This window comes from Cheilinus undulatus, linkage group 11 (assembly GCF_018320785.1).
Source record: "Cheilinus undulatus linkage group 11, ASM1832078v1, whole genome shotgun sequence".
NCBI lineage: Eukaryota > Metazoa > Chordata > Actinopteri > Labriformes > Labridae > Cheilinus > Cheilinus undulatus.
The window spans coordinates 27,126,084-27,151,802 of NC_054875.1; the positions used below are offsets into that span (position 1 = coordinate 27,126,084).

A 25,719-nucleotide genomic window follows, 5' to 3' on the forward strand; every position below is an offset into this window, starting at 1 on the left:
TGGCGTCAGCGATGCCAATCTCACAACACTGCACCTGGCAACACAGTATTTCAATTTTGTATTAAATGGTTATACATAAAACCTCTCAAATTACTGGCTGAAATATAAGCTTTTCCCTAAAAGTATTACGTATTAGTTGATAAAATTATGGTCAAAATACTTTGCACTGATAAACATTTAGAGATTGTAAAATAAGAAATGCTGTTTTTTCACTTAGAACAGTGTTACTCAACCCTGCTCAACCAAAGAGCCAAATTGTTAAAAAAAAGAAAAAAGAAAGAAAGAAATGGAATCACAAGAGCCCCAATCGAAATGGTGAAAAGTGACTTAAATAGGAAAAAAAGTTGTAAAAAGGTGGGAAAATGAGGTAAAAGTGGCATTTAATGGCTAAAGGCAGCTTAAATGGGCAAAAAAATTGCAAATAAGCAGAATAAAAGTGGCAAAAATGGTCCAAAAGTGGCTAGAAAAAAGTTGTATAAATGGGCTAAAAGCAGCAGAAATTGATTAAAAGTGGCAAAAAAAATGAACGGAAAAGGGGCAAAACAGGCATACAATGGAGAAAACTTGGTGAAAAGGGGCAAAAAAAAATGGGTGCAAAGTCACAAAAATTGAGTTACAGGTGGTCAAAAAGTGGCAAAAAAGCTGTGGGGGAAATGGGGGAAAAGTGGCATTTAATGGCAAAAGGCAGCTGAAGTGGCCAAAAGTAATACAAAGAAACAGCACAAAAGTGGCTAAAACTGATGAGAAAGGGCAAAAATTGGATAAAAGTGTTAAACACGAAAAGTGTCTAAAAGAAGTGGTAAAAATGGGCTAAAAGCAGCAGAAATGGATTAAACAGAAAACAGAAAATTATTAACAGAAAAAAATAAAGGTCGACAATTAAGTTTGACCATTAAAACCTACTGTATAAGTGTGGGAAACAAACTGGTTAATGTGACTTTAAATGATAAATTTCTGAGGTCAAAGCATAAAAGAATAATATTTAAATTAAGACATAAAAGAGCCACAAATCATGACAGAAGAACAAATTTGATCAATTTTTAAAGTTTTTTTCGGTTTGTAATATCCTTCAGAATATTAATGAACAGTTGTACAGAATTTTTTTTCTTTCCTTTAACTTAGTAATTTTATTCATTTCCTCTCTATGATGCTTGAAGTTGAGTCCCCAGGTGGTCATTTTATTTTTAGATTTTTGTTTCCTTTAATAGGAGGTAGGTAGCCAATTTTCTGTGCTACAGCAATAGCAGCTACTCCTTTCTTGTTGGTTAGAGTGGTGTGTGTCACTTTTTTAATCTAAATGATTGGATAAAGACAACACCAAAATATCTTCTAAAAGATGTACATACAATGTTAATGTCATAAATAATGCAGCTTATTAGTTTATTCTGTGCCTTCTTCTGGAGCCTGTAGCGCCACCTTGCGATCCACTTTGGAGCCCCATTTTGAACATAAAATGTAAAGATTAGAGGATGATCAGTGTGAAGGTCTGAGGAGTTACTTCGTGTTACAGGGAACAGAATTAGTCCACCAAACATTTGCCAAGCCCTCATCGGGTAGTCGCAGCCCCCCTTCAGCCCCCCCTCTGTATTATTGAAAGGGGCGGTCTGGAAAGAGTTTAAGCGGATCCTGCCGGCGTTTGTGTGCGCGCGCGGGCAAGTGTGTGCGCCTGTGTATGTGTGTTTTAGAGAGAGAGAGAGAGAGAGAGAGAGAGAGAGTCTTGATGCAGCAGTGTTGTGACCGGGCAGGACCGCTATTGTCACAGTGAGCGGAGCCAATATAAACGTCAGAGCAACATTAGCGTCTTTAAAGGGCTAAACAGTCACACATCCAGCAGAAATGGGGAAGGTGGAAGGAGGAATGAAATGCGTGAAATATCTCCTGTTCGTGTTCAACTTTATATTCTGGGTAAGTTCTTGTTGTGTTCTGTTATTTGAGATACAAGTTGTGCGTAAATGAACAAGTGCAGTCGATGAGACTTCTCCCTCCACACAGCTGAGCTCAACGCCCACGTGCTATTTAAATAACGATGCTGAAGTTCTCCACAGTTTTCACATTCATCCACCTTTTCCTGACCTTTGTGTGTTTTGTTTTGTTGCTGCTATCCGGCGTGGGTTTACTTACTGTGCGGGCGCGGAAAGGGTGACAGTTAAGGTTTTTTTTTTTTTTCTTTACTCTTGGCTCACTGGGCTCAAATCAGATTTTCCACAGAGGAAAAACCCGCCCCTTTTTACCCGGGGAAGCGTACTTTTGACAGGAAGACTGAATGAAAAGACAGAGAGGGAAAGAGATTGAGGGAAAACAAGCTACGCTTCAAATGATGATCGATAAATGAAGTTTCTCTTCACCTTGGGCGCAAGCTACTCTTCTTAAAGCAGTACTTAGCATTTAGGAGACTAGAGAGTCACTTTACTCAAGACAAACTGGCAGGTGGATGTGAAAGGTGTGTGTCTATGTTTGTTATGCACACATGCCTTGCACATGTGTCTTCTAAAAGTGTCATGCAAGATATCTTTACTGTTCGGTGATAACTTTAAAGTTTGTATGGGCTTATTTGTGCCACTGTTTTTACTCCTAAGAGGGGGACGCCCCCTTTGTGAGAGGGAGAGATTTTCCAACAAGCATCTGTGGAGTGGATCAGGCGCTGAGTGCAGCGTGAATGGATCCATTGTGACAGAGGGACAATAGCATAACTTCAGTCTGCTGCTCCTGCCTGGCTAAGCAGCAGGGCCTGCAGGGACCCTGAATGCAGCAGCAGCCCCTCTGCACCCCACCATTAAGTTGTTATATACCCACTTAGTAAGAAACTAGAAGCCCCTTTGGAATAAGGACATTTGTGGAGGCAAAGAGGAGAGGAGAGACACGTCAGACAGGTGCAGGAGAGGACAGAATGAGTGAATTATCAGCGAGAGGAGGAGAGTAAATGTGCTAGGAGGGAAAAGGGTCATTGGGAGATTGAAAGGGATATTCATGTGCGTGCACGCGCTCACACGGCAAAAGAGAGACAGTTGGCATGAACTTGACCCAGATAAATATAGAAAATAGATCAGTAGAGTAAGGATGGAGGGATATTCTGTTGTTGTGTTGAATGGGTTCAAATGCACCTCTGTTTTGTCTCGCTGCATTTTGGTTCTGCACATTCCTTGCCCAACAAATGGGCAGCGATCTCTCCTTGTGTTCATTATCAAAGTCCACTCTGCTGATGAGGCGCTGAGGGTTGATGAGTGCATCTGTCATGAAAGCCAGTGATGGAGGAGGGGCAGACCTTCAAATCCCCTCCATGAGGAAAGCAGGACAGGTTAGGAGAAGCTGTGAGGCATTCTCACACTCTAAAGATGAATAAATTTTATGTGGTGATGATAAAGAGTGTATACTTGGCTAAAAGTCATGCTTTTTAAACATTGGTCATCAGTCACCTTTCACAAAGTTTATAACAGTCATTCAATGTCACAGCATGATGTAGTGAAATTCCTTCAGGGCTGCCCAGCTGTCATTATAGTAATGCAGGTCAATCTCTTGTGTCCTACATGTTGCTACAAATACAGAAAGCCCTCAACCATAAATCAATAACTCTGTGGCTTGTATAGTCTGTGCTTGTGTGGTATGGTTCATTGGCTGCCCCATTTAATCAAAAATGAAGCCTGTGAGGTAAACACAGCGGGACAGACATTGTGTTGAAGTCATGAGATTCCTCAAGTGTTCTTCCTCCTCATCTAAGTAAATTATTTACCTCATGTAGGACTGTTACTGAATGACAGAGGTTAATTAGATTATAATTACTATCAGTCAGTAAATAAAAGCAGTAGCATTTCCAGTTGCTTCACTATATATCAGAAGCCAGAGTGTGTGTGTTTTCTCCATTTCTTGAATTGCTTTAGATTCTTAATGAGTGTCTGCCAAATGGTTGTAAAGAGCAAATGTTTTAGTAATAGTCAGAGCATTCAAACATGACAGCTTTTGTCGTTCTACACTTCTAGTAAATGTTATTTTATCAAAATAGCATTTAAGGGCTTCTCTCTTAAAGGTGCAGTACGTAATACTTTTTTTTTTTTTAAGATTAACTTTTGGGCCTTTTCATGCCTTTATTTGATAGAGGAAGGACAGTGGATAGACTCAGAAACAGGGAAGAGAGTGGGGAGAGACATGCCGCAAAGGGCCACAGGCTGGATTCGAACCCGGGCCGCCCGCATATATCGACTAAACCACTCAACCATCTGCGCGCCCTAGCAGAATTAACTTGGTAAAAGTAATACATAAGAATTACTGTATAAATTAGTGTTTAATCATCCAAATACATAAAACTCTTTTATCTTTAGCAACTTAGAACACGCCTTTTTTTTATACAGAGGGAGGGGGCCCTCTGCCATCTTGGATTTTTGCATCGTGCATGTTTCTACAGCACCACAGAAGAGAGCAGATAACAGAAACCCATTTTTTAAAAACTCCAGTGTTCCCCACAGTAAACACCATAAGTGAGCATCATAATCTTAATTATACAACACAAAATTTCAGTATAACTTATTTTTTTACAGAGTAGAACTGCATTAATTTCAGAGGTGTGACGAAACCTGTGACACTAGGTTTGCACCATGTTAGCATCCTCAATCCCTTATTGTTTTGATAAATACCAGGAGAGGTAAGCAGAATTAATCATCATCATCATTTTTTAACAGTTAATATATTAACAAACATTTTAACTTTGATAGAAGGTAGGTCATTTTTTTTAGTTTTGTTACAACCAGTATTATTGAGTAACCAATTTTAGCAAAAAATGACTTTTTTTTTTTTTTTCAAAAAGAAAATAGTTTCAGCTTCTTAAGAGGCCACAATGCATTAGAAAACTCAAGATTACACATATCCCTGTATTGACAATCTAGAAATAACAGCACATTTTTTTATATTACCACTCTTATTTTTTAAGCAGTGCTCCAGAAGAACATAATTTCATGTAGGTCAAACAGCATTTTACAATAAAAGTGCCCAGTGCAAGAAGCAGACTGACTTTGCTCAGGTTGTTCTGGACCCATCTTACCATTTCAGAGCAGGGTTTGGATCCTTTTTCATTCTCAGGTAAACAGACTGTTTCTAAATCCAGCGTTCCAATTATACATTGGCTTTCTGGGGAGCCCCTTTTTTCAATATGCAAAGCATAGTGTTCCAAGTCATATTCACCACATGTACATACACTAGATTGCCAAAAGTATTCACTCAGCTGCCTTGACTTGCATATGAACTTAAGTGACATCCCATTCTAAATCTTTTGGGTTTAATATGACATCAGTCCACTCTTTGCAGCTTTAAAAGCTTCAACTCTTCTGGGAAGGCTTTTCACAAGGTTTAGGAGTGTGTTTATAGGAATTTTTGACCATTCTTACAGAAGCACATTTGTGAGGTCACACACTGATATTGGACGAGAAGGCCTGGCTCTCAGTCTCCGCTCTAATTCATCTCAAAGGTGTTCTATTGGGTTGAGGTCAGGACTCTGTTCAGGCCAGTCAAGTTCATCCACACCTAACTCTCTCATCCATGTCTTTATGGACCTTGCTTTGTGCACTGGTGCACAGTCATGTTGGAACAGGAAAGGCCATCCCCAAACTGTTCCCACAAAGTTGGGAGCATGGAATTGTCCAAAATCTCTTGGTATGCTGAAGCACTCAGAGCTCCTTTCACTGGAACTAAGGGGCCAAGCCCAGCTCCTGAAAAATAACCCCACACCATAATCCCCCCTCCACCAAACTTTACAACTGGCACAGTGCAGTCAGACAAGTACTGTTCTCCTGGCAACCACCAAACCCAGACTCGTCCATCAGATTGCCAGATGGAGACGCGCGATTCATCACTTCAGAGAACGCGTCTCCACTGCTCTAGAGTCCAGTGGCGGCGTGCTTTACACCACTGCATCCGACACTTAGCATTGCACTTGGTCACGCATGGCTTGGATGCAGCTGCTCAGCCATGGAAACCCATTCCATCAAGCTCTCTACGCACTGTTCTTGAGCTAATCTGAAGGCCACATGAAGTTTGGAGGACTGTAGCGATTGACTCTAAAGAAAGTTGGCAACCTCTGCACATTATGTGCCTCAGCATCTGCTGACCCTGCTCCATCATTTAACATGGCCCACCACTTCGTGGCTGAGTTGCTGTGGTTCCCAATTGCTTCCACTTTGTTATAACACCACTGACAGTTGACTGTGGAATATTTAGAAGCAAGGAAATTTCACGACTGGACTTGTTGCACAGTACCACGCTGGACTTCACTGAGCTCCTGGGAGCGACCCATTCTTTCACAAATGTTTGTAGAAACAGTCTGCATGCCTAGGTGCTTGATTTTATACACCTGTGGCCATGGAAGTGATTTGAACACCTGATTTCAATTATTTGGATGGGTGAGTGAATACTTTTGGCAATATAGTGTATATGAGTGCAGGACAGTGAGCATCAGAGTGAACAATCATTCAGTAACAGTCATGAAGTAAATGCCATCAGTAACCTGATGACACATAACAACAACTTAAGTGTCGCCCAATAAGTTTAATCAGGAAAAAAATCGAAGCAAAAAAATACATTAAAAAAATCACAATCACAGAAACATGTTGTTACACCCACAAAATCCTTGAGAAAAAACTCCAACTCACCGATATGTTCAGGTACCTACGTAATTCTGGGACTTATTTCAGTGCAGCGTTGCCAGGCATGAATGAGAGCTCCCCCTAAGCGTCTCATTTGTGGCTTTCAGGGGAGCTCATGCCCTTTTAAGGGAAAAATATAATAATAATAATAATAATAATAATCATTATTATTATTATTTTAGTTGTGAGAAGCTTTAACGTGTTTGTATAAATTCCTTGACAAACTTCTTCTGCTTCTTCTCAAACTGGCAAACGGAGATTGATTTTTCAAAATCTTTTAATAACCCTCCACAACCACAAGATTTCTTATAACAGACTTTAAAACCAAATTGGACTGAAAACCTGTCTGTGATGTGAAGGACAGCATGCATCACCAGGTCCCTTATTTCACCCTGTGGCAGAGCACAATGGGATTACTCCACCCATGACTGTCTCCCTCCTATTTACACTTTCCCTCTGCCCATCATTTTCAATGTGTGCCTGCATCTGTTTTTCTAAACATTTCCTCGACAGAAGATTGCTTTCGAAAGCTTGAATTACACACTATTTACTGCTGGATTCAAAGAAGTAGTTTGTAGTTGCTTTGCTTTCATGCGCTGTTTTTGGTTGGTTGATTCAAATGAAGTGTGTTTTTTCCCTCACAAAAAGGAGAGCTGATTATGCCACAGACTGTCTCCCAACCAAGACCACAGCTTTGTGTCATCTCAGTCCCTGCTCTCATGGAAATTCCCCCTCACAAAAACACTTTTTAACTGCACTGTTAAAAAAGTGCACTGTAAAAAAGCTTCAATAAAGCAGCAACAGAGAGATTTCCATCTGCATGCAGAAAATTCAGACCTACACACTCCACTTTGAAGTGTTAGGACAAGGGAGAAGTGTTATTCTCACGCCAGTCCTTCTGTTTGGACTGATCAAGATGGAGCTTTAACTAAGATGCTTCTTCTTTAGTCCGTGTCTGCAGAAAAAAGGAAAAGAATGATGGATCGCCTAACGACTTCTTTCATTCTCTCTTCGGTCGTTTCTGCCTCGTTCCCTCCTATTGTGCACCCCAGAGTATAGTCACAGGGAGACAGAGGGTCTTTGTCCTTGGGGTGAGGTTGGTAGGAAGGGGGGCATTGAAACGAGGTGGGGTAGAGGAGGAGGGGGTATTACAGAGATAAGTCAGGGGGTAGATTTGGGAGAGTCTGTGAAAAGGGAGGGGTGTGTTGTTTGGTGTCAGACAGGATGATGATGGGGGTCTAAAGCGGTGGTGGGGTAAGGGAGGGAGGTATGTAAGCAGGGTGGCTAATGGGACCTTTGGGATAGTCAAGCTGAAGAGTGAAAGCGTGGAGGTTTGTGCGACCTTGTAGTGTGGTATCTCCATCTATGGTGCTAATTTTGTAAAGGCTTTTAAAAGCCATAATCATAATGAGGTTTGGTTGAGCTGTGAAATAACCACCTGCTCCTTCATAAACCACTAACTAAGTCCGTGTTCTCTCTACGCCTTATAAAGGGACATCACTGGGCTTCATAAGGTGTCAGAAATTAGAGTCATATATGCTTTATATATGCAGTACATGTAGAGAATATTCTTTAGCTTTCTGTGACATGGAGAGTTTGTGATGTTTATCACAGTAAATCAGTTGAAAAGCTCCCAGGTGATAGAAATGGACCAATAAGTACAGTACTGGATGTTCATGAACTTATAGTAGCATGGTCAATCCACCAGTTTATATGTGCATTTTCAGTTTGTACATAAAAACTGACTGGAAATGCTTCACATTTCAAAAATCTCAAAGTGTAGCAAAAGTTTGTACACTTTTTCTATATTTTTATAGTAAACTTGGTTCATGTATTAAAGGAAAGTGCAACTTGTTGCCACTGAAACCCATTTAGTGAATAAACGACAGCATCTTTGAGTAAAACCCTGTAGTAAGCACCCATGACTGCTCCATCTTCTGGTGTCTAAATAAAGCAGGGTTAATGTCTTTCTTTCATCTGATATGGTTAAAGATCGTATAACAGTTTAACTAAATCTAAGAGCCTTTTATTATTAATGAGGATGTTCCCAGGCATCTATTTCCTGATTTGGGTAAACGGCTATTTAAATTTTGTTTAACTGACTAAAAGAAATACTTAGAAAACAGTAAAATTCATCAAAGGGTCATTGTGTTAGCAGGTATGATGTGAGCCAGATATACTCTTTAGAGCATGGCTAACATTAGCAGCTAGCTCCATCAGCCTTTGCTCCTCTTTGCAGATTAATATCGTGCTTTGATATGTGGCCTTTTCACTTTAGTTGAGTAGTTATACATGAGTTCAGTCCTCAACAGTCTACATACTATTTTATTTCCATTTTCTACTTAAAAAACTGTCATACCGCGCTGTTCCTAGTAAATGCTAACTGTTATGTTTCTCATGTTTATGTCTGGTGAAGTGCTGGGGGGAAGCTCTGACAGGAAGGCATCAGCCATTAACTAAAGCTACGGCAGCCTCTAGTGGCAGGAGGTTCATTATGGTTTAAAAGAGAATTTGACTGGGATTTTAAGCCCATGTTGAGAAAAAATATAGGTTGTTAGTTTAACTGACTCATAAATCTTGCACCGACTAATTTGATGAATTTATAGCCTTTAATAAAGGATTGTTATAAACTAAGCACATGAGGTTATTTTTGTTTTAACAGTGCTTCTTGGCAATAAATCTTATACCATTGGAAAGCCTGTTTATTTCCCTTGTAATTGGTGCTGCATTTGTAAGGATCATGCATTTGTGAGATGAGCAGCAGAGCTGAGTATGTGGGTTGCACCTATGAACATTTTGAAAATCCTATTTGTCAACTTTTTCTGCCATTGACTCTTGTTTGGTGTTTGATGGATTTGATGATTGAAGTCTGAAGGAACAAACATTGACAATTAAAAATTAATTCATTTAACAAACAGGAGCCTCAGTAGCGTGTGGAAGAACCATACACAGCCACAACAGCCTGGCACCTCCTCCTCATGCTGGTCATCAGCCTGGTCACATGCTGCTGTGGGGTGACATCCCATTCTTCAACCAGCATTTGCTGCAAATCAGTCATTGTGCTTGTGCTGGCCACTCTGGCATGAACAGCACACCCAAGCTGATCCAACAAGTGTACTATGGAGCTGAGGTCAGGACTGCAGGCGGGCCATTCCATCCTGTCCACCCCCAAATTCTGGAGGTAGTCTCTGCTAAACCCTGTTGGGGTGAGAGTTGTCATCTTGGAGGATAGAGTTCAGTGTGGAGATATGGGATTGCCACTGGTTGCAGAATCTCTTCTTGATATCTCTGCATTGAGATTGCCCCCAATCATGACATGCCTCTTTTTTCCAGTGAGGGAGATGCTGCCCCACACCATCACACTGCCTGTACCAACAAATGAAACTCTATCGATGCAGCAATCAGCATAGCGTTATTCACATATTCTCCATACTTTGACCATACGATCTGACTACTGTAGGGAGAATCTGGACTCATCGTTGAAGATAACGTTCCTCCAAATGTAAGCTGTTAGGCAGAGGAGATTTGGCAAATTTTTCATAAAAGCAACCCACATACTCAGCTCTGCTGCTCATCCCACAAATGCATGATCCCTACAAATTTGGCACCATTTAAAAGGGAAATAAACAGGCTTTCCAGTTATATACAATTTACCACCAAGTATTGTTACAGCTGAGAAATTATCTACCACAAACAAATGTCCTTACTTTTTGTGCTAAGTGCTTCATTTAATGAGGCTATAAATTTGTAATAATTCTTCATCAATTAAGGCTCTGGATGGATAAAATTAAAATTGATTAGTAAATATTGGCATATTGGATAACAGCAAAAGCCCAACATCTTACATTCCTTAAAATTCCATTATTATCTCTCTACTTATTAAAAACTTTGGTATTCACACAGTTCAGTAGGCAGCAATCCTCCCTTCACACTTCCACCCACATAATCACACCATCAGGTGTTCAGACAAATACCAGTGTTAAACAGATCCAGAGCTCCTCTCTACTCTAATCCAGGCTGGGTCAGTAAGTCTACATCTACAGCTCTCGCTTCACCATGCTTTATCACTTTGGACCTGCTAATCCTGTAGCCCTGAGAGCTCAGCTGTCCCATACATCACCACACATGACACTAAATCCTCAGTTTGGGAGGAAGCCGCCTTTCTAGCACCTGTCCTATTCCGATGCTTTACAGCTGAGTTACTGGCTTTACTTCAGACTGGCAGTATAAAATACAGCTTGCAGGCCTGGAGCGGAGGAGGAGAAGAGTGTAGACAATGAGGATGAGGATGAAATACAGAGGACAAAGAATGGAAAGGAAAAAGAAAACCAAAAAAGGGTAAATAAGAGGCACAAAGTAAACTTAAGATACAAACGTGGGACAGTTTGTTGTTGTCTGAGCTTGGCAACGAGGTTTGTTTCTCTGAATAGAGTTTGCTGTACAGAGCTTGAGGATATAGAAACAAAACAGTTACAGCTTTTAAAAAATCAGTCCAAATAGGCTAAATTCTGAGATCTAGGACACAGAAACCATGTGACTGTGAAATACTGTGGTCAAATCATAATACATCCCTGTGCAAATGCACGCATGGGCGTTGTGTTGTTGTTTTGATGCTCAGCTCAGAAGGTTTTTAGACTGGATTATCCTCAGGAGGTGCAGGCTCACTGATCATTAAAACCTCTCCGTATTGATCAGGTCACAGGAGCAGTCCTGTTCCTTGAAAGCATTTCAGACCACAAACTCAAGGTCCTCTGACCCCTTAAAGAAAAAGTTTTTGCCATATTTAGTTCGCCACTGAGCTAGGGCTCTGCAGCGAGTATGATTTGAGTTGATGGTTTAGGTGAAGGAAAATGTGAGTAACATGTAACTACTTTTCCAAACAAACAGGAGAGCCTGGTAAAGCTCAAGGTGCCACATTGCTGCCCGCAGCCAAAGGGGTCATTTCATTCCAGCAGCCAGAAATGACTAAGGGGTGTTTCAGAATTATATAAGAGACATCTACATGGACTCCATTGTTTCTGCACATATAAATGATCCACCCATGATTGAGACAAATATATCTTTACAGTCTCCATGACTTGTTGAAGTTCTGCCTCTGTTGCCCTGGTGCAAAGGGCGGAGGGCCAGAGTGGAAACTCTACAGCACAGTTTGCTTTATTTATGTGGAAAATCACATTTAGAGAGCGTAAGAGCACAAGACCTCTCTGAAGGGCCTGAGGAACATTCGCTGCCATTGTCGTGCTTAACATGAGAAACAGCATGGCGGGTGTGTGATGAATGCTCGAGCCAATAAACATCGATGATGAAAGATCCAAAGCAGGGAAAGATAAGAGAAACCCATGACTGCATCAAGTTGATTTTCTATAGTTTATAACAGTTTTTCTCTAAGTAAAGAGCGTCTGCAAGCACATGCAGTTTGGGTTATTCATAGTGGAGAAAAGGGGCAGGAGAGCAGACTAGTCAGACTTTACAGTTTGTTTTTATTAGTATGTGGCCATAATAAAAGTCTGAATACACACAAACCGCGAGAGAGAATAACAAGGGAGCACATGTCTACAAAGATCCTTTATTTGTTTGTGTTTCCTATGTCATAAATGTGTAATATGTGGTTAAATGGGGTTATTACAAGCCTTTCTGCCTTTCTCTACAGTTGATGGGATCCTTTGTTCTGGCTGTGGGGCTGTGGCTGCGTTTTGACCCAGAAACTGTGTCTCTGCTCAATGGAGACAAAGCTCCAGATACTTTCTTCATAGGTGAGTACTGAAACACAATGTTTCAGAAACCTTTCTTATCAAGCATCTCATAGATTTGGGTATAAACTAAGATTACGTCACACCACAGCAGCCGAGAACACCCCTTAGAGGGCAATAAGTTATTTTTTGCATAGAGAAACGTTACCAAAAAAGCCGTGTTTTGAGCTGGTTATGACTATGCCAAATAGTCAAAGTGTGAAAATCGAAACATTTTTAATTTAAGCTACTTATATAGGACAAAGAACCATGGGCATGAGAAAGGACAGAGGAAAGGAAACTGGCACTCAAACAGGAGTTAGCTACCGTAGCTAACATTAAAAAGCCTTTCCGTAGCACAGGCTTGCATGTGAACGGCACACACGATTTATTCAGTTGATAAAACATCCCTGTTTTAATTAAAAGCATGTTCAAGACAAAATGGGGATTTTATTTACATTTTAAAGGGGCTCAGCTAGCCACTTAAATTAGTATAACACTCTTCAAGACTCTTGTCTCCTTCATCTAGCTAGATGAGGCTAAATGCTAGGAAGTCAGCAGGACTGAGTAATTTGGGGTATGCCTCCACACCAGACAAAAATCACTTTTTGTAGAGTGTAGGAATCTTATTCATTGTATAAAGACATTTTTTGATAATAATTGCAGCGTACAGGTCTATTTAAAATTGTAAAGCAATTTTCTCCATCCCCATTCATTCCTAATGGCTGTCTCCCACTACCTGACCCCAGTGGACATTCTGGATCACGTGAATGCAAACAACCTATATTGAATATAATTCCAATAACAGAAGTTTAAAATAATGCACTGGATTAGTAGGACAACCTTGTTTCTGCTAGCTAGGACAAACATTGCCCTCTTTGCCTCCACTACACTGCTGTCTTTTGGTATTGAGCCATATAAATAACCAGAAACCACTTAATTTAATAGGGAACAGCACTTAAAAAGGTTTTTTTAAAAGAAGCAGCTACTTATATAGGACAAAGAACCATGGGCATCTCACACGTACGAGACGCAGGCCAAGTTTGCATTGGGCTTTGACAATCTGTATTTGGATACCAAGTTATTAACTATACATTCAGGGCCGTACACAAGCTCCTTGAAATACCCAGGTCAAAAAATCAAGCTTACCATTTGTTTTGTTTTTTTTCTGAGGGATAATACTTGGTATCCAAATGGCCAAAATGGATATAAATTTATGTTAATGTAAGATTTTAACAGGATGGGGGCTCTTTCCCTTTCAGGGCGAAACATGTTCAGTCTAGCTTTGTGCTAGACGTAAGATTATACACAAATGAAGTTCCTAACCGATAAATTAAGTTTGTTTTAATTTGTCTGAATTTGAATGGATCTACATTTTTATCTCTGTTGCAGAGAAAGCCCTCTTACATTGCCATGGAAACATCAGCTGTTAAACATAGGAGCGTTATCACTTTAAATGCAACATACTACTGAAAGCCATGGTCTTCAGTCTTTTCTTAGTCTGGAGGGTTGCTTTAAAAATAGTAAACTGACTTTTTTCAATGTTGTATTCCTACCGTGGTCTCCCTTCAATGCACATATGTTAACACACAACCTAAACACACAGAAATGTCCTCATTACCACAGAAATTTAGTGTAAGGGAAATGAGTGGATACCTTGTAGTGTTTCTGTGCACTGAAATTAAATCCAATTTCCACAAACATACTTGCATGCTTTTTTGATTATTAGGCATGTGCAGCTTTCACACCGGAGATGAGTGTGAATAACAGGAAATGACTTCAGTACGTTAATGCACAAGGCAAACAGAAACACAAGGCTGCTAACCACCTTTCACTCACAGAGTCACCCTGTCCACATCGGTGAGTGTAAACACTATAAAGATGATAACAATTACTGAAACAGACGGGAATGATGAGTGAGTGAGTGAGAGGTGTGTGCAGGCTTACCCCTCAACCACACAAAATACTTATCTCGATGATACTTTTTAAACAGCCTTCAGACTAAACTATCCTCCTCCTGATTGGTGCTTTAGTTCACTCTCTTCCCTAATGAGGTGGTGTAACTGTACACAAGTGTTACTCTTTTCTTAGAAAGGCCTCCAAGAAGTATTTCACCACTTCTTTCTGGCTATGTTAAGATGTTGACTCAAGATTTGTGAAACTTTCACAAGTTTTGTTTGCATTGCTATGTTCTTGAGCACAATAATAAAAAGGGTGTATAAATATGTAGGGGGGAGCAGGTCCTATTAAGGACGACTTCCTGTGTTTCTAAGCAGTGTACTTAAGCAGTTCAGTTCACTATGGTACAACACTGTTAGAGACGATACCGAAAGTACTGAGCCATACTGTCCTACTTTTTTTGCATTCTTTTGTTCAGGTACCAAATTTACCTATTCGGCCCTAAAGAGTGAAGCTAGACTCACTGCTGTCCATTAGATTTGTAAAAAAATCTATACTTCCCTTACAACAGCTGTAATAGTGGACAAAAACAAAACTTGGCACGTTTTCCATTTATCCAAGAAGGTGGCGGTGGCTCTTTAACTGATTTTCTCCCTCATTCTGTCACTGTAAAGGAAAAGGTAATATACTATTTAGTAAATCAATCTTGTGGCAAAAAAATAGCTGGCTTCTTTTTTAATTTATGGGAGCCTAGTAGCTTTGTCTTCCATTTTTGTTGATGTTTAACTGATAAAAAAGCAAAAATAGGGCTAAATGATGAGCTATTTTAGGGCCCAAAGGCCCAAAAGAGCTGGCCATTGACTGTGGAAATACAAGCAAGAGCAAGGTTTAGAGTGCCAGTCTGTACCAAACTGTACTGGACCAAACTAGACCACCTGATGCTACTATGCCATATGATCGCCCCTGTTACCAAAAATGATCTACTGCTCAACATACAGAGCCTATAAAAGTATTCACCCCCTGTTTTCCCATTTTATTGGTTTTATAAATCAGTCATGTTCAATGTAAATTTGGCTTTTTTGACATAAAAATGACCAAAAAAGCTCCTTAATGTCAAAGTGAAAACAGATTTCTACAAAGTAATGTTAATCAAATAAAAACATGTGATGTAAAATAAGTGACTGCATAAATATTCCCCCTCTTTAAAGTGACTGACCTAATTCAACAGAGGTCCAGCCAATTAGTGCTATTAGTCTCACAATTAGTGAAATGGGGATCACCTGAGTGAGGTGAATGTGTCTCAAGTGATTGTAGTATAAAGATACCTGTGGTCTGGTTAATCAGTATTCCTGGCTACCATTACACCATGAAGACAAGAGAACACTCCAAGCAACTCAAAGAGAAGTTTATTGAAAAGTATAAGTCAGAGGATTGAGACATTCATTGTTCAAAGCTTTATGGGAGAGTAACAAAAAGAAAGCCACAGTTGAAGAAAACTCAGACCTTGACTGGTGTTCACCAAAAGGCATGTGGGAGACTCGCTGGTCAAGTGAAATAAAGTGCTTTTGTCCGATGAGGCCAAAATGCTGCTTTTTGGCCATCAGACAAGACGCTCCAAACACTGCATATCACCACAAACACTTCATCCCCACTGTGAAGCACAGTGATGGCAGCATCATGCTGTGGGAATGCTTCTCAGCAGCGGGCCCTGGAAGGCTTGTAAAGGTAGAGGGGAAAAATGAATGCACAAAATATAGGAAAATTCTAGAGGACAACCTTATTGAGTCTGCAAAAGAATTATGTCTGGACAGTTTTATTTTCCAGCAACACAATGACCTGAATCATACAGTGAAAGCAACAAAGAAACGATTTAAAGACAACAAGTTGAAAGTTCTGTAGCGGCAGAGTCAAAGCCCAGATCTCAAATCAAGAGATTTTTAGCTGGACTTGAAAAGGGCTGTTCACACCTGATCCCTGTTAGAAAAATTGCAGAGTCCAGATGTGCAAGCCTGATTGAGACCTATCCACACAGACAGTGCTGTGATTGCAGCCAAAGGTGCATCTGATTGATCCATAAAATCAATGAAAGGGAAAAACATCCAAGGCGGTATACTTTATATATGCACTTTAAATCAAAGTTTTTGACATGCAAATCTAGAACCAACGGGTTGCAACCCATAAGTGGGTCACAAAGCCATTTTGAGTGGGCTGTGGATGTGTGCCTTGAAAAACGTAGAAGGCAAAAAGTCCTTGATGTGCTTGTATTTTGAAGGTTATATTTCCTCCTTTGTTTAATTTTGAGTCCAAACTCTCATATTTTTCATTTATTTGTTTATAATTGAAAAATGTAAGAAATGTGCACCACATTTTGCTGTTAAGGAGGGTCATTAGGTAGGACAAGTTGATAGCCACTGATCTAGAAAATGTTAACTTTAAGTTTTGTTCAGAGTTGGATCAATTGAACCTGAATAGGTTTGCAAAAGGTCATGTCTTACACAAAAAATAATGCATCAGTGTTGACTTTTGGTTTCTTATGGGCACATCAACAGTCTCCTGGATGCAAAATGACAGATCAGCTCTCTCACGACACAACCCTTGTTTCTCTTGAAATAAGACAGAGGTGTTCAGGGGTTTGGACTAAGGACGGGTGGCTTCTGTCAGGTCCTCTGAGAGATTAGTGCTACACATGGCTTTGACAGTGAGAGTCCTGTCTCCACAGATACAACAGAAGGTGCTCAACAGGTGCCATGGTTTCAAGCCCACATAGAACTTCTCTGTTCTACTTGAATTATATATAATTAGATAATAAGATAAGACTGCAGTCAAAAGGAAACCCAAAAGCAATATTCTGTTTAAGTGCAGTCACAGCATCACTACCATGGTGGGGACGAAAAGCATCACATGTCCACTCTCAGTCGGGAATGCTAATTGATTTGCGTCTCCAAAAACCAACCAAAAGAAAAGAAATGGCTCAATGGTTGTATCATACTGAGTCTTTTTTTGTTGACACACTTAGATTCTTTCTGCTGTCTCCCCCTCTTGTTCCCACCTGAGCCCACATCACCTGGGACCTGATTCTCTTTCACTGCATCCTCTGCAGACATGTTGCCTGGCAACAAGCCCCGCCTCTATGAGCTCACTGTAAGAACAAATATGTTGTTGATTATCTCCCTGCAGATAAATCCATGTTGTACCTTTCCTATTAAGATGGAAGCATCTGCGAGGACTTGAAACATCTCTCAATTAAGCTGTTCTGGATCAGGCTAACATTCTGTATCTCGCAAACGGATGAGACACAAAAATGGGCCATCTCCCAAAAGTGTGCTTAACTGACAGCAGAAATAGTATGAAATGCTCCTGAACCTTTGTGAGGTCTTCCTGGAAACCAAGACAGTGCCTGTTCCAACTTTATTTTTCAGTTAAATGCTGCCCCCTGCTGGTAAATGGGGAACTAGTTTGAATTAGCAAAGCATGCCAGTAGAGCTGTAGTGAGGAATAAAACCACAGAAGCACAGTGTAGGGCCAGTTTTGGACTGATTTTGCCATGGATGGATTGAAGGAAAGTTGTTGTTGTTGTTGTTGTTGAGTTTAGAACCAAAGGTCTAGTTTGCCTTCCCTTTGCTAACCATGACATGTAAATCCTTTATTCTCTTCCTCCAGGTGTGTATATCCTGATAGGAGCTGGCAGCCTGGTGATGTTGGTGGGTTTCTTTGGCTGCTGTGGAGCTGTTAGAGAGTCTCAGTGCCTGCTCGGTTCAGTAAGTACAAAAAAACACATTAAGAGATTTCAATTTTGTCTCCATTTATTCAGTGAGAAATGTAAAAAAAACAATATATTTTTTTATCAAACATGTTTTTTATAATGACGGCACTTATTTCCTTTTTTTTAGTTCTTTGCCTGTTTGCTGATCATCTTTGGGGCTGAAGTTGCAGCAGGCGTGTTTGGATTCTTGAGCAAAGACAAGGTACCTCAATTATTATATTAATTTCACATGAGAATATGGATAAATAAATGGTGCATACAGAAAATGTTTAAGTATGTGTAAGTGTAGTAAAAACACATAAATGACTTTTAGAAACCTAACCAAGAAGACAAATATGAGTTAATATGAAACTACCAAAAATAACCTAAATATTTTTACATAAAGACCTCATATTACGCAGAAATCTAGTTAAAGGAACAATATGAAGAATTTCTAAACTGAAATGTCTGCACTATTTAAAAATGACCACTCCTATGCTAAATACACTCATTGGCCACTTTATTAGGTACACCTTGCTAGAGCCAGCTGGGACCCCCTTTTGTCTTCAGAACTGCCTTAATTCTTCATGGCATAGTTTCATCAAGGTGTTGGAAACATTCCTCAGAGTTTTTGGTCTACATTGACATGATAGCATCACACAGTTGCTGCAGATTTGTTGGCTGCACATCTGTGATGTGAATCTCCCGTTCCACCACATCCCAGTGGTGCTCTATTGGATAGGATCTGATCCCTTTGGAGGCCACTGGAGGACAGTAAACTCATTTTCATGTTCAACAAACCAGTCTGAGATGATTTGCACTATGTGACATGGTGCATTATCCATCAGAAGATGGGTACACTGTGGTCCAAAAGTATGGACATGTTCAGCAACCATACTCAGGTAGGCTGCGGTCTTAAAACGATGCTCAGTTTGCACTTAGGGGCCCAAAGTGTGCAAAGAAAATATCCCCCACACCATTACACCACCAGCAGCCTAAAGTGTTGATACAAGGCAGGATGGATCCATGCATTCATGTTATTTATGCCAAATAGTGACTCTGCCATCTGAATGTCACAGCTGAAATTGAGACTCATCAGATTAGGCAACGTTTTCCCAATCTTTGATTGTCCAAGTTAAGTGAGTCTGTTTTAATTGTAGCCTCAGTTTCCTATTCTTAGCTGACAATACTCAGACCAGTCCGCCTGGCACCAATAACCATGCGATGTTCAAAGTCCCTTAAATCCCCTTACTTCCCCATTCTGATGCTTGGTTTGAACTTCAGCAAGTTGTCTTGACTCCATCTACATGCCTAAATGCATTGAGTTGCTTCCATGTGAGTGGCTGATTAGCTATTTGTATTAAACAGCAATTGAACAGGTGTACCTAATAAAGTGGCCTTATAAAGTTCAGTTCTTACATGACCTTAAATGTTTCCAACAGTTTTCAAAGCCAGAGAAATTCATGGTTATAATGACCCATATCTTATCATGGTAGCTGCCAATGCAGAGCCACCATGATGGGCATGAAACATTCATGGTTGCTGTAGAAAAACATTAAAGCCAACAACATAAAGAAGAATGCATTAAAAAAAGCTTTGAAATTTAAGGCAAATGTTCCGCTGATATAATAATGAACTGCTGAAGTCAATACTGCCTGTACCAATGTCGAGCTGATAAAATCATACATCCCTATTTCAAATCATCAGAAAATTTCCTTGCCCTCCTTTATAAATGAACAGGCGTTGACTAAACTGATTTTTAATTCATAAGATAAATGCCTGATATTTTAAAGCATAAGTGTTTTAAATGAGTATGATAAATCTGAATGGCTCAAATAATTTCCTTTCTCACACAGATCATCGAAGATGTTCAGAACTTCTATGCTACGACCTACAATGAAAACAATAACAGCACATTGATCTTATCATACCAAAAAGTAGTAAGTAGTAAACATTTTTCTAAATGCAGAGAAATAGTTCATTTAAAGCTAGGACCTTTAATATCTGCTTCCTTGTTAATCTTTTCTCTCTTAGCTGAACTGTTGTGGAACCAAAGCAAGCCCCTGCTCTGACTCCCAACCGGATACAAAGGTAGATCTGTCACCAGCTCCTAACTCTAGTAGGACATTAAAGGTAGCTTTTGTTCCAAATAAATGAGTCAAGGTTCCTGACCCTTTTTATATTTGTTGTGCAGGACTGTGAGACAGGCATTCAGGACTTCTTCAACAGCAAACTCTACATAATCGGTTATGTGGGCATCGGCATTGCTGGAGTCATGGTGAGTCAGGTTTTGAGAAGAGGTTAAAATACATGCTTTCAATGAAACAGCGAACAGCTTCATTAAAAAATGTTTTTTCTTCATCAGATTATTGGGATGATCTTCAGTATGGTGCTCTGCTGTGCTATCCGCAACAGCAGGGAGGTCATCTGAGCTGGATCTTTGACTTGTACCAATCACCAATCCGGATCGACTGTACAGACTTGAGATGTCATCACTGTCCAATATCTGTACTGGGACCAAGGAGCCAAAAAGTTCCTTTTCCACCATGGTGCTCAACCCAGTTGTCCTGGCCTTATTTTCCACTATTATTTTGATTTTGATTTATTTATTTGCCATCCAGCCAAGATGCATACTCTACCTTTAATAACATTATGATAACATTTAGAATATTCACATATCCCGTGTGAACAGCAGGATTTCTAAAATTTACCTGACAATCTGTCAAATTTGTTTTTTTTCCTCAAGGCCATTTAGCAACCACTACACATTTTGAACCCACATACTGACACAGTGGTGTCAATGCTTTTTCACACAGCCTTGAAACTGACACGAGGCTGTGGGAAACTGTAGCCTGAGAGAGGAATTGGAGGTGAAAGCAGCTGAGTTTGCCTGTTTCTGCACAGAAATGAACACGCACAGACACACAAGCACAGCAATGTTGTGTAATGTGAGACCATAGCCTTAAAAAAGGTTTTTTAGAAGCACACTGAATGCGGATTGGTCGAATCCATGACTGATGTCAAGGGAGGGAAAGGCCAGTGTAACTTTTTCACGCTTGTTCTTGCGCTCCCTTATGGACAGTTTACACGCTATATTAGGAACTGCAAAAAAAACACCAACTGCTCAGTTCAAGAAAATCTGTTGTTCTAGGGGACAGATCTCCTATTCACCTCTCCATGAGAGATACATTAGAACTGTAGCTCCCAACTGGTGGGTTGATCCTGGAATAAAAAACATCCACCAAGAAATACATGAAGCTCTTTTAAAAACAATATTTTTATGTAATGTCCCTTGATTTGGCATGTTTTGTTTTGTCGAAGGTTTAAACTGTACAAATTTTCATTAAGTAAATACAATTAGTCAAGACATATCAGAAATTTGGGTCGCTCTTTCTCACTGAGGAGTTCATAGTGGGTCCTGAGGCTCGACCAGTTGAGAATCACTGCATCCATGTGATAAATCTACAGCTGGAAAATACTTGGTTTAGCTTAGCTTAGTATAACATAGCTTTTCACAAAAGCCTAGCCTAGCTTTAGCTATTAGTGTCACCAGGGACTGGGAGGGTAATTTTAAAACCTTCTGACTACTTTTAAGTAGATTTGTTTCATTTCAACTCACAGAGGGTAGGCTAGCTGTGTCCAGGCTTTATGCTAAACTAAGCTAACCCACTGCTTGGTTTAGCTTGAAAAGCCATGCTGTGTTCAATCCATGCTGGAATCACTTGGCGCTAGCTGAGTTCAAAGCCTTGTCAACTTTTGAAACACTTTTCACCTTGGGACAGAGCTAAAAGACTGTCTGGCTGCAGACCATACATCTCTGATGGCCACTTTCACAGAAATGAAAACGTTGCAAACAGACTAAGCAACATTTCATTTAAAAAAAAAGGGGGGAAAAAGAAAAGAAAAAGGTCAGAGGTCTAATCTGGGATTAAATTATTTTAAAAAATTTAGAAGTAGTAGCAGGAACGGTTGCTTTAGCTTTGTTAGCTTTTCCTAAAGCTAACAGCTGTAGCAACATAAGTTTTAGCCTACATCTGTGTGATCTACGTAGCTAATGGAACTTTGTGAGCTAAGCTTACTGTGTTAGCATTTTCACAGAGGACAAGCTTTTTTCCTGTAAGCAGACTGTTTACTCAGCTGTGTTAGGTGTTTTAGAACCAGGTTTTGGAGGTAAGGTTTTTTTCTAACCATTACATTCACTCTTACCCTTACCCTGAATGAAAGTTTAAGTCCATTTTACTTTTTAAGCTTTAGCATGTATTTCCTTTCTGAAAGAGATAGTGTCTCAGATGAACAGTCTGTGAGAGTGCCCGTCAGAGATATACTGTCTGCAGCCAAACCCTTCTCCGAAGCCAGGGTTGCTACATCCGATTTTTATGCTATGCTATGCTAAGCTAAGCTGCTTCTGGTTTAAAGTTTTCCATTTAAGAAAGTGATTTCCATCTTCTTATCTATCTCTGAAGAAGACAGTGGATACATCTCAGAAAGTCAAATGTTTCCTATATTAACCAATCATTTATACGTTTAAGTCAGACACTTAATGTGTAATTTCCACATAGTCTTTGTCAGTAGTGTTACATCTGTGCTGCAGTTTCACCTCAACCACAACAGCACACGCTCTTGCCCAGTAGATCCTATAGCATTGCAATGCCTAGATCAGCTGAAAATGAGAAATCATGAGAGAAATACAAGTTTACACAGGAAAGTGAGATCACACAAACAAGGTTACTTTGCCTTTCTAAAGCTGAATTGCTGTACATTCGTTTAGATATTATTCTGGGATTTTATTTGCTTCTACCATTGGTACATTAGGTTGTTGAAAAGATTTATGCTTCTGAGAAAGGATGTATAGTGCCATAAAATTATATGGTTTCCACCTCCAAAAGTAACCTTTCTGCACCCATGGTGCAATTTTACCTCTGTGTTGATACAATGATGACATTTACATTTAGGAGTCTGTGCATTGGGTGTGTGTGTTTAATAGACTTGATGCTTTGTGTATTCTAGTTCCTGTTGATCTGCTCTGCATAGATTGGCACATGCTGGCAGCAGACTTGGCAGACATCTCATGGTGTGTGCTGCTGAAACCTGACTAGAAAGGAAGCAATTTGCTTTGGGCATAGATGAATGCTGTGCAGACAAACTATGTGGAAACTGGGGGATATATTTAAAATACAGCAAACAGTGGTGGTTTGTGTACCAAAAACTGTTTGCTGTCTTTGATTGCACAACTAAAGCAAGATTCAAAAGCTTTCCTTAACAGGAAGCACTCAAAAGTCATCCAAAATCATCTCTAGTTGTCTTTAAAAAGTACCCTGAATAAAATGGTCACCATAAGGAGCTAAAACAAGTTGATAAAGCCTACTGGTACGGTATGAAAACAAATATAATTTTAAGGAAATAGAGCCTGTCTTTTCAGGAAGCTTTTTTGTTAATTTTGAGGAATCTCTGAGGTAAAGTAAGACTTTCTGACACTCTCTGCCCTCTCTTTGTACTTTCACTTATGTAAGAGAGTCTTTTGACAGTACGTACATGGGGAATATCATGTGAACAAGCTAAACATAAACTAGCCCGTCAACTGAGAGCGAGCACTGAGGCTGTCAGATTCAGCCATCAAAGCCGAGCCTTTCATCCTCCTCCCATCTCTGTCTTTTCCCCTCTGTGCCTTAAGGTTAAACCACTCCAAAACTAAAATTAAAAACATCAACCTCAGCTGACAATAAGACTTAAACCACCCACCCTAACAGAAGTAACTCACATAAGTTCAGGTTAAATTAGGCCAGTGTTAATTCTGCTCCTAGTGCCGGACTCCGGTTTGTAAATATGTGTGAGTTTTCTCATAGATGTACATTATTTTGTAGCTGATGTGATGCTTTTTAACGTGGTGTGTAGAAATAGCTTTAGTAGTTGTACAGTGTTATAGTCATGCCAGTGCTTACAATAGTCAGAGCAAATCCACACAACTGAAACAGCTCCTTTCATGTGCCTTTCTTTGATAACAAGCAACTTTTTTAACCACAGGCTGTCTGAACGTAGCAGGAGATTGTAGCAAAAGTTGTACATATGATTGGAGAGTTGGACTGCAAATAATAGTCACACACTTACAGAGTGTAGCACATATGGCTCCATTTGCTGTTATTGTTGTGGTGTGTTTGGTCACACTCGATTGTGTCGTCCCTGCCAAGACAACAGATATGATGAGAGCAAAAAAATTCTCCAAAAGTCACTGTGTGGTTATGAGGACTGTGAAAAATTATTTTTATGTCCAAAAAAATCAAGCACAAGCCATTTTCAGTCTACATGTCTGTCTGCTGAGTTGTCAGCAGGCAGTGTTTGTTCTGAGTGATGCTTTCTTCTGTGGGTGAACTAGTACTACTAAATCCACAAAGCTGCAGCTCTGATCCTCAGTTATGTTTGTTTTTAAGCAAATCCAGAGATGTAAAGCACTCTGCTTGGTAAAAACACACTCTGTACACAGTCAAACCTTTTTGTAATTGATTGATTGTTAATTTATTTGAATACCATTCCACACTTCTCAGGAAGATAGGTGTTTGAAGTTTAATAAAGAGTCAACCTTGAAAGTTTCTGTTGTTGTTTTTCATTACAGTTTTCAATTTATTAGACATTTTTGTTGGTGCTGTTAACCTTTATTTTGATAGGACAGCTGAAGAAGGAAGGGAAATATTGGGAGAGAGAGCAAGGTAAGACATGCACCAAACATGGCCAGTATTGGGATTAGAACTTGTGACTAGTGTATTGCAGACTTTGGCCTCTATCAGGGTATCTGAGCCAGGCTAACTGTCACAGGTTACGGGGGAAAAAACTCAAAAGGGAGGACCCAAATGCAGATAACACAAAAGGATTTAATTAACAAACAAACAAAAGAACAACTTACAACTAAACCCTAGGAATCAAAACTCAAAAGTCCATAAAACAAAACAAAACAAAATCCACTGGGAGCACGAGGAAGCACGAGGAGTAACAAGCACAGGGAAGACATATGCAATAAAAAACTAGACACATGGAAAATAACAAAAGCCCAAAATACACAGAAACACAAAGACTATATAAAACACTAAAAGCTGAACAAAGGAAACACAAGGGCTACAGATAACATCTAAGAACTAAACCAAATACAAAGTCAAACTAGAAATCACAGAATACACAAAGGATAACCATAGGAAAACTCAGAAACATAATAAATCAAAACCAGGATCATGACAGAGCCCCTCCCTCAAGGGATGGATTCCAGACGTCCCAAACCAAAAGAAATCCAAAAACAGTTCAAGACCAGCAGGGTGGGTGGGAGGGGGGCCTGGAGGAGGGCCAAAGAGTCCATGTGGGCTGTCAGGGGGCAGCCCAGATGGGCACAAGAGTTCAGGTGGGCGGCCCGGAGGCGGCCCAGAGGGGCACGAGAGATCAGGTGGGCGGCCGGAAGGCAGCCCAGAGGGGCACGAGAGATCAGGTGGGCGGTCCAGAGGCAGCCCAGAAGGGCACAAGAGATCTGGTGGGCGGCCCGGAGGCAGCCCAGAGGGGCACGAGAGATCTGATGGGCGGCCCGGAGGCAGCCCAGGAGGACACGAGGATTCAGGAGGGCGACCCAGGGGCAGCCCAGGAGGACACGAGGGTTCAGGAGGGCGGCCCTGGGGCAGCCCAGGAGAAGAGGTCTGGATGGCCTCTGAGGACGAGGAACCAGGAGCTTGGGTCTGGACGGCCACGGACG

At 40.3% G+C, this 25,719-nt stretch overlaps 1 protein-coding gene across 1 annotated transcript; it reads left to right on the top strand.

The window, feature by feature from the left end:
- Positions 1 to 1,705: 1,705 nt before the first annotated feature.
- Positions 1,706 to 24,577, top strand: LOC121518099 (tetraspanin-2-like). The gene is made up of 8 exons (XM_041800316.1): positions 1,706 to 1,905; positions 12,277 to 12,379; positions 17,915 to 18,012; positions 18,145 to 18,219; positions 19,853 to 19,936; positions 20,031 to 20,087; positions 20,191 to 20,274; positions 20,362 to 24,577. The coding sequence occupies exons 1-8, from the start codon at positions 1,837 to 1,839 to the stop codon at positions 20,425 to 20,427; spliced, it is 636 nt and encodes a 211-aa protein (XP_041656250.1). The 5' UTR covers positions 1,706 to 1,836; the 3' UTR covers positions 20,428 to 24,577.
- The last annotated feature ends 1,142 nt before the right edge of the window (positions 24,578 to 25,719 follow it).